The 15,503-nt window shown below is 42.5% G+C and overlaps 1 protein-coding gene across 1 annotated transcript in view; it reads right to left on the reverse strand.

The window, feature by feature from the left end:
- The window catches only part of sh3d21 (SH3 domain containing 21), a 30,387-nt gene extending 28,375 nt beyond the window's left edge, over positions 1 to 2,012 (reverse strand). The window contains exons 1-2 of the mRNA XM_060922185.1: positions 1,808 to 2,012; positions 35 to 192 (exon numbers count right to left, since the gene is read on the reverse strand). Of these exons, the coding sequence (XP_060778168.1) occupies positions 35 to 192; positions 1,808 to 1,811 (162 nt within the window). The 5' untranslated portion in view covers positions 1,812 to 2,012. The remainder of the gene's footprint in view (positions 1 to 34; positions 193 to 1,807) is intronic.
- Between the last annotated feature and the right edge of the window lie 13,491 nt (positions 2,013 to 15,503).

Below are 15,503 nucleotides of genomic sequence, written 5' to 3' on the forward strand. Positions count from 1 at the left end.
AAATTTCTAGGACACAAAAGAAAACAGATCAGACCTTGACAATATGAGCAGGGAAGATGCCTTTCTTTCCCCGGAGCTCTCCTTCCATCCAGCCGTCCTCACTGGCCACTGTCACATTCTTCACCACATCGCCCGCACATACTGTTATCTCATCTCCTATAGTTCCCTCAAAGTCTAAAAGAACCAGCACCTCTGGCATAGACAGGGGCATAGAGATTTTACTGTCAGTATATTAATGGAGGTACAGTACTAACAATTTAACTGTGCATGTTGCTAAAGCTCATTTTAGTGCCATGTTCAGTGCTGATGTCTTTGCCTTAATTGCTGCTCATCTCATCTCATCTCATCTCATCTCATCTCATCTCATCTCATCTCATCTCATCATCTCTAGCCGCTTTATCCTGTTCTACAGGGTCGCAGGCAAGCTGGAGCCTATCCCAGCTGACTACGGGCGAAAGGTGGGGTACACCCTGGACAAGTCGCCAGGTCATCACAGGGCTGACACATAGACACAGACAACCATTCACACCTACGGTCAATTTAGAGTCACCAGTTAACCTAACCTGCATGTCTTTGGACTGTGGGGGAAACCGGAGCACCCGGAGGAAACCCACGCAGACACGGGGAGAACATGCAAACTCCACACAGAAAGGCCCTCGCCGACCACGGGGCTTGAACCCGGACCTTCTTGCTGTGAGGCGACAGTGCCAACCACTACACCACCGTGCCGCCCCTTTAATTGCTGCTGTGTTAAAAATAATGTCCTCTTTTTTCTTTTTTTTTTTGCTGCCTAGTTCATGTCTCAGTCAGTATGTTATGTCAGTCTGTATGCTTTTCAGTTGTAGCCTGTGCATTAGTGTATTAAATAATGTTATCTTATTATGCATTCAACCAAATCAAAATGGGTCTTTCATATACAGTAGCTGATTTAGCTTGCAAAGCAATGTGTTTGAACAGGTCAGAAGGTGTGTGGTATGTGGCATGTAAATCAAGGTGGAGTTTCACTCTGGACTTGACTGCACTAGCTGTCATCTTTACTCAAGAGGCTTTCCAGGCAGTTTTCATCCCCATAAAGCAATTTTACAATATAGCAAATGTCTTATCTGCTTCCATTATGTTAATTGAAGTTATAATAGGGAAATATGCACTCTTAGAGAATCATTTGAAGAGGGGAAAGTTGGGAAGAAGACAACAATCTCATTTTGTACTTTGCGTTCTATCTCCACCGGACAGAACTGAAAGTTCTCACTTAGAATCTACTCACAAACAAATCCCAAATTAATGACTGTTTGTTATAAATGGAAGATAGTGTCACAATGTGAACCTTTAGGACTTCAAGAGGTTTAAATGAACAGCTAGAGATCCTGAGCCCTGGTACCATAATATTATGAAACTCTAAATCATAGTGTGGCATAACGGTGGTCATAAATACTATTAAATTAAGTTCCACACTACTTTGTAGAGAAATACTTTAATTTCATATTAATGTTATAAGCAAGGCACTTATTAACTGCTGTGTATATACATCATTATTATTATTATTTCATTGGTTATTATTTATACCTATAATACCTTAATTTATTATTATTATTATTATTATTATTATTATTATTATTATTATTATTATTATTATTATACCTATAATACCTTAATACCTATAACCTCTAATCTGGAAATGACCACAGAATCTGTATACTTTACTGACCCACTGTCCATAAATCACCTCAAGAAAAAACTATACCACTCTATACAAACACAAGCAGAACCTGCTTTTAAATAATCCCACCATAAAAGTGCAGAAGCTTACCCATTGCACCAAATGTTTTGGTCAGTCCTCTTGTTTCGTGTCAGTAGACTCTGGACCTGGCAGAAATCTGTGTTTTCAAATTGCTAGTGCCAATAATACTAGATACACAAACACAGCAAAGGCAGTTTCAGTCCTCCTTTCTTTAGCCAAATATTAACTGTGAGGCAGTCTTCCTAGCTAGTCATGACAAGCTAGAAGAAGTGATTGTGTATATGCATGAGAGAGAAAGAGAGAGAGAGAGAGAGAGAGAGATTAAGGAAGAGAAACAGGTGAAACAGGTTTCTGTTGGAATGAGTGTATAAAGTACATGTAGAAAGAGCTAAAAGAAGCAGAAGGAGTTGAAGCATGATACATTAAGTCTATTGATGTTCTAAATTAATATTGTCGCTGTCAGGTCAAAACCTGCTATGTGAAATTTTTCCTTTTTTACAGGAGACGTAAAAAACTGAATAAAACTCTGAAATAACAAGCTGAGAAGCCAGTAAAAATTTACTTGTTCTATTATTAGTTTAGTCAATATCCATCAAAATAGCTAATTGCAGGATTATATTAGCGTAAATTGAAAAAAAAAAAAAACATCCTTGAGAATTGACCTAAATTGTCATATAGCAGGTTTTGAACTGACAGCGACGATATCTTGGTTTGTGTCATTGTCACCCTTAGTATTTACTGTACTGTATGTTGTCAAATATATTCTTAGTTGTGCTGGACTGAATCAAAGGGCTGACTGTGTTTTTCAGTGAAACAGCAAGGGCTTTGTGGAGGAAGACGTTTATTCAAGTAACAAGCTTTTGAATGGTTAATTCAAATACAGAACTGTTATTTTGTCATTTAAGACACATGAATCTTCTTGTAGATGTATTTAAAACAAAATCTATTTGAATCCTCAACACTTATCTTCTTAAGGCATAAAGAGAAATTAAAATATTTCCTCATAGCGCATACTGTGCTTTATTATGTTTATTGTTATCTTATCTTTCTGTTCTACATTATTTCAACAAACTACAAACAACTATATAACTGAGAAATCTGCAATATACAGTGGATATAAAAAGTGTACACACCCAGTTAAAATGGTAGTTTTTTCTGATGTAAAAAAAAATGAGACCACAATAAATTATTTCAAAACAATTCCCATCTTTAATGTGACCTATAACCTGTACAATTCAATTGAAAAACAAACAAATCGGTTGGGGGGGGGGGGGGGGGGGGACTTAAAAAATAAAAAACGTACAATAAGCTGGTTGCATAAGTGTGCACAGCCTTAAACTAATACTTTGTTGAAGCATATTTTGATTTAATTACAGCATTCAGTCTTTTTGGGTTCACACCTACCATCAATTAAAATGACTCTGATTCACCCCAAATAAAGTCCAGACATTTACTCAGTTGCATCCTCCAGCAAAAGCCAGGGTTCACAGAGAGCTTACAAAGCATCAAAGGGATCTCATTGTTGAAAGGTATCAGTCAGGAGAAGGGTACAAAAAACATTTTCATGGCATTAGATATACCATGGAGCACAGTGAAGACAGTCATCAAGAAGTAGAGAAAATATGGGACAACAGTGACATTACCGAGAACTGGATGTCCCTCCAAAATTGATGAAAAGACAAGACAAAAACTGGTCAGGGAGGCTGCCAAGAGGCCTACAGCTACAGGAGCCGCAGGAATTTATGGCATGTACTGGTTGTGTACTACATGTGACAACAATCTCCCGTATTCTCCATATGTCTGGGCTATGAGGTAGGGTTGAAAACAAAACAAAACAAAACAAAACAAAACAAAACATCAATTTAGAAAAAAAAATCAACTCCCAAAATCATGTGGGAAAATGTGCTATGGTCTGATGAAACCAAGGTTGAACTTTTTGGCCACAATTCCAAAAGGTATGTTTGGCACAAAAACAACACTGCACATCACCAAAAGGACACCATACCCACGGTGAAGCATGGTGGTGGCAGCATCATGTTTTGGGGTTGTTTTTCTTCAGCTGGAACAGGGGCTTTAGTCAAGGTGGAGGGAATTATGAACAGTTCTAAATACCAGTCAATTTCAGGTGTCTGCTAGAAAGTTGAAGATGAAGAGGAATTTCATCTTTCAGCATGACAATGACCCCAAAAAGGTTTTGGAATGGCCCAGCCAGAGCCCAGACCTAAATCCAATTGAAAATCTGTGGGGTTATCTGAAGAGGACTGTGCACAAGAGATGCCCTGACAGATTTGGAGCGCTTTTGCAAGGAAGAGTGGGCAAATATTGCCAAGTCTAGCTGTGGCAGGCTGATAGACTCCGACCCAAAAAGACTGAATGCTGTAATTAAATCAAAAGACGCTTCAACAAAGTATTAGTTTAAGGGTGTGCACACTTATGCAACCAGCTTATTGTACATTTTTTATTTTTTGTTCCCCCCCCAACAGATTTGTTTGTTTTTCAATTGAATTGTAAGGCTTATAGGTCACATTAAAGGTGGGAAAAGTTTTGAAATTATTTATCGTGGTGTCATATATTTTTTTTTACATCAGAAAAACCTATCATTTTAATGGGGTGTGTACACTTTTTATATCCACTGTACTTGGCATGCCACTGTATGGAGAGGAAGTAAATGATCTCATATGTAATAAAGTGTAACCCTTATCAGTCAGCACTTCAGTACTTTGTACCAGGGTTAAACCTGCTCTGGGAGTTCTATGCTGATTCCGTTGTATATCGAGAAATTCTGTGAATTTGAAGTTTCCACTATAGCCGTATTTTCACAGGTATCAACTGCTTACACACATATTGTCCAAACTTGCCAGGCATATACTGTATACATCCATCATTATTTTATCCACATTCACTGGATATGAGCAATCACATACTCTCATTGGCTACTCTACTTCTAGGCTATCAGCTCACATATCATGAGTAGAGAAAAACAAAATGGCGCAGTGTGTTGCTGAATCAACCAAGGACGAAATAAAAACTCTACTCAAAAACACCCCCCCAAAAAACAAAAAACAAAAAAAGCAACAAAATAAGGAATAAAAAGTATTTGATGGTAAGGATGTATCTTTTTTATTTTTCAAGAATTATTATTATAGCATTTTTCACAAATTGCTATTGTCATTTCTCTGGTTTGTTTACAATTTAAGCTGAAATGATTTTGTCAGACATTTTGTATAAAGGTATCGAATTTGCAAAAAATAAAAATACTCAATTTCTTTAAATCCAGTGAATGTGGATATAATAAAAGAGTTATTCCACTCAACTCGCCATACATGGCTTATAGCCAACTTGGCGCTACATGCTTCGTCGGCTATCAGCTCATATATGACTCGATTTCGTGAAATAACTGTTAAATATTCGTGCGTTTTTTCAATAGTTTCTGAACCTTTGCTTTGCATGATGTCCAGTGATAAAAATTCTACACACCCCTGTTAAAATAGTATGTTTTTGTAATGTGAAATGAAACCAAGATAAATCATATCAGAACCTTTTTGACATTTATGCTGAAGCTACAGCCTATAAATTAAAGTGAAAAACTATAGGAATCATTTTTGGGAAAAAATGAAAAGGAAAAAAATGTACAATAACCTGGTTGGATAAGTGTGCATGCCCAGAAACTAATAATTGGATGATGTACCTCTAGATTTTATTACAGCATTAAGTCTTTTTGGGTGAGTGTAAATCAGTTTGGCACATCTTGAGTTAGCAATAGTTTGCCATTTTTCCTTGCAGAAGCATTCTAATTCGATCACATTGGCTGGCATCTCCTGCACACAGCCCTCCCCACAGATTTTTTATTGTATTTAGATCTTGATTCTGGCTGGGCCATTCATTTTTTTATTTGGAGATGTGCTTTGGATCATTATCATGCTAAAAGGTGAAATTCCTTTTCATCTTAAGTGTTTCAGCAGAAGCCTTAAGTTCTTGTGCTAAATTTGAATGGTATTTGTAGCTATACTTTCTTCCTTCCACCCTGATTAAAGCTCCAGTTCCAGCTGAAGAAACCTTTATTTGTCACATGCACACTCAAGCACAGTGAGATCCATCCTCTGAATTTAACCCATCTCAGACTCAGATTTATTGTCATTCAAACCATGTGGCATGATAAGAACAAAACGCAGTTACCCAGGTCTTGGTGTGTGCAGCGTGAATAAAGCAAAAGCATGAGCAGCAACAGTTCGCAGTATTAAGGCACGTTGGTAAGGTGCGTAGTGTTCAGTATATGGGGGGTGGAGCAGTTCAGCAGTCTGACTGCTTCCAGGTAGAAGCTGTTTTTCAGTCTAGATGTTTTTGCCCGGATGCAGCGCAGCCTTCTTCCAGAGGGCAGGGGAGTGAAAAGTCCATGCGCAGTGTGGGTGGGGTTACAGAGGATGCAGGTGGCTCTTTCTCTACATCTGGTGGTGTAGATGTCACTGATGGGTGGTAAGCTGCACCCGATGGTCCTCTGTGCAGACTTGACCACCCTCTGCAGTGCCTCCTTCTCAGCCACAGTGCAGCCAGCATACCACACTGTGAGGCAGGAGGTCAGGATGCTCTCCACCACACAGCTGTAAAAGGACCTGAGGATGTCAGCCCACAGTCTTGCCCTCTTCAGTTTCCTCAGGAAGTCGAGGTGCTGATGGGCTTTCTTTATGACAGCCATGGTGTTGGTGCGCCAGGTGAGTGTGTTGGTCAGGTGTACTCTGAGGTACCTGATGGAGGGAACCATCTCCACAGCTGCTCATTGGATGTAGAGAGGATGGGGGGGTGTCAGTCCTGCGGAAATCCACAACCATCTCCTTGGTCTTCTGGACATTGAGGATGAGGTTGTTGTCCCCGCACCATCTTGCCAGGTCCTCCACCTCCATCCTGTGCGACAACTCGTCCCCGTTGGTGATGAGTCCAACCACTACTGTGTCGTCAGCAAACTTCACCACGAGATTGTTCTCTTAGTGAGCCCTGCAGTCGAAGGTCATCAGTGTGTACAGCAGAAGGCTGAGCACAGCCCTGGGGGGAGCCAGTGTTGAGGGTGATGGTGGAGGAAGTGTTGTTGTTAATCCTGGCATGCTGTTGCCTGCAGGTCAGGAAATCCAGGGATGAGGAGGTTCTCAGTGCTGCCAGCTTGGTCACCAGTTTCTGCAGGATAATGGTATTAAACACAGAACTAAAGCCACACTCACAGCCCGCCGTAAGTGTTTTGGACACGCACAGGTCACAGGGTTTGGTAGCTCGCAACCATGCCACAGGGTTGTGGTGAACTCGGGGGAAAGATAAGATTAGATTAGATAAAACTTTAGTGATCCCTTTGGGAGGGTTCTCTCAGGGAAATTAAGATTCCAGCAGCATCACTACAGATAAACAGAGAAAAGAAATAGAGAAAAACTTCTAGATAAATTAAAATAAATTAAGTATTTACATATACAAATATAAAAGAATAAGACATGGGGAAGAGAGGAAGGGGGAGGGGGAAGGGGGAGAAGTGGGGTTAGGGTAAGTGTGTGTGGGGGGGGAGCAGGAAAGATATTGCACTTTATATTGCACATTATATTGCACATTGTCCGGTATTGCTTATTGTTAAGCTAGGCTAGGCTACTGCTCCTTCCCGTCCTCTGTCCTCCTGTTACCCCTCCTCCCCCCCAGAGAGGAGTCGTACAGTCTGAGGGCATGAGGGACAAAGGAGTTTTTGAGTCTGTTCATCCTGCACTTGGGAAGGAGCATTCTGTCACTGAACAGGCTCCTCTGGTTGCTGATAACGGTGTGCAGAGGGTGACTGGCATTGTCCATGATGTTCAATAGTTTGTCCATAGACCTCTTCTCTGCCACCGTCACCAGAGAGTCCAGCTTCATGGCAACCACAGAGCCGGCCCGCCTGATCAGTTTGTCCAGCCTGGATGTGTCCTTCTTGGATGTGCTGCCCCCCCAGCACACCATGGTGTAAAACAGGACACTGGCGACCAGAGACTGATAGAACATCCACAGGAGTTTCCTGCAGATGTTAAAGGACCGCAGCCTCCTAAGGAAGTATAGCCTGCTCTGTCCCTTCCTGTATAAGTGATTGGTGTTGCAAGTCCAGTCCAGCTTGCTGTCCAGCCACAGCCCGAGGTACTTGTAGGAATCCACAGCCTCCACCTCGACTCCCTCAATCAGAACTGGTCGTGACCTTGGTCTGGACCTCCCAAAGTCAATGACCAGCTCCTTGGTCTTCGAGGTGTTGAGCTGCAGATGGTTCCTGTTGCACCACACAGTAAAGTCCCTCACCAGGCTCCTATACTCCTCCTCTCTGTCATCACTGAAACACCCAACGATGGCTGTGTCATTGGCAAACTTCTGAATGTGACACAGCTCCAAGTTGTAGCAGAAATCCGCAGTGTACAGGGTGAAGAGAAGAGGGGCCAGCACGATGCCCTGGAGTGCTCCGGTGCTGCTAATTACAGTGTCAGATGCGATGTCCTTCAGCCTGACGTATTGCGGCCTGTCAGTGAGGTAGCTGGAGATCCAGGTGACCAGGCAGGGGTCCACTCGCATCCTGTTCAGTTTGTCCTGAAGCAGTAGGGGCTGGATGGTGTTGAAGACACTCGAGAAGTCCAAGAAGAGGATCCTCACTGTGCCATTTCCCTTATCCAGATGCGAGTGGGCTCGGTGTAGCAGGTAGAGGATGGCGTCTTCCACACCAACACCTGCCCGGTACACAAACTGCAGACAGTCCTGGGCATGTTGTACCTGGGGTCTGAGGAGGCTGAGGAAGAGCCGCTCCAACGTCTTCATCAGATGTGAAGTGAGCGCCACCGGTCAGAAGTCGTTCAGCTCGCTGGGCCAATTTTTTGGGGGAACTGGAACGATACATGATGTCTTCCAGAGGGTTGGCACTCTCCCCAGCTGCAGGCTGAGGTTGAAGATGCACTGGAGTGGTTCACCCAGTTCAGCAGCACAGGTCTTCAGTAGTCGTGGACACACCTTGTCCGGGCCTGCTACTTTCCTGGGGTGAAGCTTCCTCAGTTGACCTCTTACCTGGTCTGCAGTAATGCATAGAGGAGTCTGTGTTGAGGTGGGGGAGGAGGGGGCTGCTGTGATGACTGGGGGGAGGTGTGTTGAGGGAAGAAGGAGAGATGGCTGCAGTGAGGGAGAGGGTGGGGGGGACGTGGGCTGGTTGAACCGATTGAAGAAGTCATTCAACTCGTTCGCCCTCTCCACTGTCCCCTCAACGACTCTGGTCTTTGTATTGTGGCCTGTGATGGTTTTCACACCTTCCCAGACCTCCCTCATGCTGTTCTCCTTCAGCTCCTGCTCCACCTTTCTCCTGTAGCTGTCCTTAGCTTCCCTCATGCAGCGTTTCACCTCCTGCTATGCTGCTTTCATCGCCTCCCTATCCCTGCTCCTGAAGGCGGCCTTCTTCCTGTTGAGGATAGCTTTGACTTCCTGTGTTACCCATGGCTTGTTATGAGGAACGTGTGTGTGTGTGTGTGAGTGTAAGTGTGGGTTCGTGTTACTCATAATCCACCAGTCAGACCAGACAAATCAGGTTGCAGATGTCGATGCAGTCACGCAGCAGATGCTCCTGAGCAAACGGCTAGCTACTGCTGTGGGTTAGCTCGCTCGCACAAGATGCTGCTCACCTCAAATCCCTCGGTAGCTGTCTGGGTCCCGGTCCTGACACAGTGAGTCCCTGGGAAATGAAGGCTGTAGAAGAACCAGGTTGTGGTCAGACTTCCCTAGTGGGGGGAGGGGTGTGACTCTGTATGCATCCCTCACATTAGCATACAGCAAGTCAATTGTCCTGTTGTTCCTTGTTGGACAATCCACAGCCTGGCAAAAAGCAGCCAAAGTAGAGTCCAAAGTAGCATGATTAAAGTCCCCAGAAATGATGATAAATGCCTCAGGGTGCTGTGTCTGCAGCCTTGCTGTGACAGAGTGAATCCTCTCACATGCAGCGGCTGCGTCTGCCCTCAGAGAGATGTAAACACAGATGGTGATCATGTGACTGAACTCCCTCGGCAGATAATATGGCCACAGGCTAACGGCTAGCAGCTCCAAGTCCGGGCAACATAAAACTGTCTTTACGGAGATATGTCCCGGGTTACACCAGCGATTGTTAACATAAATGATGAGTCCCCCACCTTTGCTTTTCCCGCATGTGTTAGTGTCTCTGTCAGCTCTCACAGCAGTGAATCCTCGCAGGTCCACGTTAGCATCCGGTACAAGGTGTGTTAGCCATGTCTCCGTAAAAATAAATAAGCTGCTCTCCCAGTAAATCCGCTGGTTGTCCAGAGCGGAAAGCTCGTCGACTTTATTCGGCAACAAGTTCACATTCCCCATGATAACGGAGGGAATGGATGGTTTGTAGTGCCGCCGGTTGTCTGCTAGCCTAGCCTTTAGCTTAGCCCTGGCTTTGCAGCCCCTTGGTTTCCTCCTCAGCTCGGCCGGGATGGGGTGTCGTATCCCGGCTCGTCCCATTGTTTTCAGAGCCAGCAGCTCCTCTCTCGAATAAGTGAGAAAACTGGCTCCTGGTTGCGTGTTGAAGTTAAATATATCCATGTTATATAGTAAAACACACTGTGTCTTTGTAAGAAGAGCAAAAAAGTAAAAAAGGTGGAAAAAAGTAAAAAAAAAGGTGGAAAAAAGAGGTTTAAAGAGCTAAAAACTACAGAGCTACTGGAGAGGCAGCCGTCTCACACAGCACCTATACAATGTTGAAAGTTTGTGGGAGGAGTACAGGCAAAGTACTTGTCAAGTACAGGTTGCACGTCTGACTTCCTTGAGGCATGGGAAAAATACCCCATGGAAAGCGTATGTCTGACGCACATGATCAGTGTGTGTTCAGTGAGTGTGGAGTGTGTGTGACTTGCATCTTACCAGTTTCCTGCACTAGCAGTACGGGCCGCACTTGTGAAGCATGTGTAAAGCCTCACTCACAGCCCGCCGTACGTACTACTATGGGCTGTCTATGGTAAAAAATTTGGCAAAACCGTGCTTGAGACTTGCGCAACACTTGCATGTGTTCAGCGCCACAGAAGGTCGCAGACTGGCCATGGAGACTTTTGGCCCTACACATGCAAATTCTACGGGGCTTGCAACAAATCAAGAACACATACACTATGTACGAGACCCGTACTCCTTTTGTACACCTAAACCCAGGGCTTAATTTGAGCCGGAACATGACGGAACAAGATCCGGAACCTCCGTCGTCGGATCCGGCAGCTATTTTCATTTCATTCGGTGTTCCGGCAGCTATTTAAATGGATCAGATCACCTCCGTGACCATCACAAAGGGAAAAAAATCAAACAATAAATTAAATAAATAAGTAAACATGGGGTGTATACTTCCGCTCAATAGAACACCGGGTTTTTTGTAGCCGTTAGCTTGCGCTGTGGAAAAAATGGCAAAAAAAAACAAGAAAGCTTACTAAAATTTTTAAAATGAATTCTCCAACTTGTTTTGTAAACCCTTTATTTCTTAACTATTACTTGAATTGATTGCACTTATGTTTGCTGGCACTGCTTTTAAACTTGAAATATGCTTGAAATCCTAGGCTATGCTTTTAAATACCCTACTTAAATCCTTAAAATGAGTCATTTAACTCATGTCTTGTGTGATCTGATCTCCAATGGTGAAATAAACCGGTTGTGATATGAGTACAGTCTGTTATTTTAGAAGATAAATTTAATATATAATTTAATATATAGCCTAATAAAAAATAATATTTTATAACATAATATCACGACATATTACTGTCTGTAACTGTTCGTCACTAAAGCGTTTTCTAAGATCATAATGTCTGATATTATTTTATTTATTTATTTTTTTGCCAAGCGGGGCCACAACAGGTGTTCTGATAAACTGTCCTACATGTCAATGCGTCCTACAAAGCCCCACTGCGCATGCGCAGAGCATAAAACGCCATTTCTTGGCATTTGAACAGATTTTTGTCCTACATCAGCTGTGCTATAAACGGTGCAGATTAACGGCATGCATTCAATCTTTAAACTACTTAATCTAACATAATGCTGATTTCTAACCATTGCGTGAGTCTTGCAATACATCTGAAATATCTCCCCTTCACGATCTTCCACCAAAGCGCTTCAACTTCTGACCTATCTGATCAGCTGTTGTAGTTGCTCTACACCAGGGGTCTTCAATCCTATCCACAAAGGGCCAGTGTGGCTGCAGGCTTTCATTACAGCCAAATTGGAGGCTCACTTGATTGTTGATTGGAGACGAGGGTGAAATGATTAAACAAGTGAAATCAGGTGTAGCTCCTGCTTGGTTGGAATGAAAGCCTGCAGCCACACTGGCCCTTTGTGGATAGGATTGAAGACCCCTGCTCTACACCCTACTCATCCTTCAAAGCCCCACTGCGCACGCGCACAACACAAGTTTTGTAAGATTTGGTGCAAATCCGTAAACCTGTTCAAAACAAATAGTTGGCCATCTTGAAGTGTTCCAATAAAATGAAATCATTCAAAATTAGTTGTGGAAGTTTGTTTTCTGTGTGCTGTTGCGTCGCCAGACAAGGAGAACGGCTGGATGAATAGGAGAAAGGTAAAACTCAGTTATTTAACTCGAGTGGAGGTGGAGAAAATGATTTTAATTCCAGGAATGGTGGACTGACACTTTAAGTGGAATGTTATGCTTCTCTGGGTTGGATGTGTTAAATGAAAGTAAGCTTTAAAAAAGTTATTGACTGAATGAAAACTATATTGATGCTCCAATATGTTGTTATGCCGTTTTATGTCTTGCAATAAAAATAACATAACATTTAATTACATTACATTGTGTAAGTGAGACATTAATTGTTCAAGTTGCTGATACTTACAAACTATAAGTAAGGTGTAGATTCTGCAAGTAAACCTTACAATCAGGAATTAGGTACCCATTACACAGCTGAAAGTAAGAGAAACCCATTTAACACCAGTAAACACAACTTTGCTCCAAGTAACCTTTACTAGCTGGTATGAAGTAAACATTACTAGTTGGTTTTAAGCAACCTCAACATTCAAGTTCCAAGTAAGAATAACAAATATTTTCAGTGGAGATTACTTTTAAACGTAAAGTAAAGATAACTTGAAAGAGAACAAGTTATATTACTTCATTTATTTGAGGCAACGAGTTTCCACCTTTTTTCAAGTAAGCTTAACTTATTCTTTTTTACAGTGAGTGTAGTATATTCTGGTGGGGTCATTTGAATTGTCAAAACTTCCTACATTCATATGTTAATGTAAAGGCATATTCTGATGGTCATTGAGTTGTCAGAAAGTCCTGCATTCATTAAAGTAAAAGAATATTCTGACGAGGTTGTTTGAACTGTCAGAACGTCCTACACTCCTATTTTAATGTAGAAGCATATGTCAGAACACCCTACATTCATATATTGTAAAAACATATTCCGATGGTCATTTGAATAGTCAGAACGTCCTACTTACTGTAGAAGCATATTCTGACGTGGTCATATGAGTTGTCAGAACGTCCTGCGGCATCATTTGAATTGTGAGAACGTCCTACACTCATATTTTAATGTAGAAGCACATTCTGAAGGGGTCTTTTGAATTGTCAGAACATCCTACATTCATTTATTAATGTAGAAGCATATTCTGATGGGGTCATATGAGTTGTGAGAACGTCCTGCGGCGTCATTTGAATTGTAATAATGTCCTACACTCATTTTAATAGAGCAAATGGTACTTGTGAATAGTGACAAAAAAAACTATTAATTCTACATATTCTGACAGGGTCAATTGAAGAGTCAGAGCATCCTAGATTCATATGAATGTAAAAGCATATTCTGACGGAGTTGTTTGAATTGTCAGAACGTCCTACATTCATATGAATTCTGACAGGGTTGGTGGACGTTGTATCAATGTAGAAGCATGTTCTTTGCAGAGGGAAAAACCACGAACTATGACTAAAAGTTAAAGTTGAATCACACTGTAGGATTTCCTGCAATGTAGGACTGCTCGCCAGACATGTCTGACATCCCCTCCTACCATAGGACGCTTCGCGGATGTAGGACCGTTTATCAGAACACCGGGTCGGTCGACACGTGGTAGGTCTATTGTTCAAATGTGTTCTACGGTCTATGGGGCTGCGTTGTGGGTGCAAGTGCCAGGACCGTTTTATTTATTTACTTTCTTTATAATCTTAGTCAGATACACAAGCAAGATTAAGTCTTTACTCTGTTGTGTTTTATTATGGCCATCAATATATTGTAACCTGTGTTTGATTTGTTAATTGTTGATCCGATTGTTGCCTTAACGCAGGGGTCTGCAATGGCTTGGGAGCCAGATGTGGCTCTTTTGGTGAATCTGGCTCGCAGATTAATCAGCTCACATTGAGATCAAGAAGTACACCTCCATTTAATGAAAAAGTCAGTTAGCTGTCTGCAAAGCAAAGCCTTTTGACAAAGAACATGGCGAAAAGGGAAAAAAGGTGACTGGTAGGCTACCATACATTTCAACAGGAATGGACAGAGGAATTCGCCTTTGTGGGGTGAGAGGGTTCTGCTTTATGTCCAATAGGCCTATACAATGACAAGATTGCATCGATGAAACAATGAAATAAAGCGGCACTTCGAAACACGCCAAGCTACATTTGCGTCAAAATATTCAGTGGGGGACAGGAGGAAGACGGCATGTCAAGAGCCTCTTCATTATGAAAAAGAATATATTACACTCAAATTGTTGGTTATACGTAAAAATGCATTTTAGTTGTATTCAGCGTCACTTTTTATATATGGCTCTCACGAAAATGTATTTGAAAATATGTGGCTCTCTCAGCCAAAAGGTTCCCGACCCCTGCCTTAACATATGTGTGGAGAGCGAGAGTGAACTTGAGTGCCTGTTTGGAGAACATTCTGAGCGTTGTCCATTGTTGTCCAGGATTTGATAACTGGTGCTGTTGCAATACATGTCATGCAATAGGCATGTGTGCGTAAAGTTATAGTAAACCGTGTAGGTATCATGCCGCCATGTTGTCTCTAAGAACTACAATTCCCAGTCCTCTGCCGCGTGACCTACATCACGCGTGGGCGGGATCATCTACGTCAGTCCGCCATGCGCACATAAGTCCGGGCAGAAGTTCCACTCTTTGTCTCTCGCGTCCGGTTTCCGAGGAGTCTGGACGCATAAAGAGATGCTCTCCAACCCGAAAACACTTCTTTCTTGCAAGATTCACCATCCAGCGCGTTCTGTGCCTAACCACTGGCCAAGGTAAAAGTCCAGAATAGCGCGATCCTTAAACTCAACCTGAGTTACAACCGGTGTCTTCGTATAAGAAGTGACGTCATGACTGCAGCCCAGGCAGTTAAAAGTTAAGAAGCGATTGAATCCTTTTTAACTCAAAAGCACTGTGCATCTTATTCTGATCAGAGACTTTTCCTCACGAACGCTGAGGTTCGGACCAAGAATCCTCTGCTTTCCACGGGAACCACCCAAGTGCTCCGCTGGACTCGAAAGTTTTCTACGCCTCCATCACGAGCGGCTCACGTGCTCCCACGGCGAGGCCCGAAACTACACCGGCGAATAGTTCTTCATATCTTGCTAAAGGCAGGATTAAGTAAGATTTTGGCATTTGGGCATAATTAGGATAGTCTTAGGAATTTGCTTTTATTTGAAATGGTGTGAATTTAAACCCAGGTTTATTCATTACACTGTTAGACACGCAGCATGTTGAATTGTTCTGTTCTATGTTCTCTCAATTGTTTAATAGGTTGTGCATGCTCCTCTCTGACTAACACCATTTCCT

Source organism: Neoarius graeffei, chromosome 5 (assembly GCF_027579695.1).
Source record: "Neoarius graeffei isolate fNeoGra1 chromosome 5, fNeoGra1.pri, whole genome shotgun sequence".
NCBI lineage: Eukaryota > Metazoa > Chordata > Actinopteri > Siluriformes > Ariidae > Neoarius > Neoarius graeffei.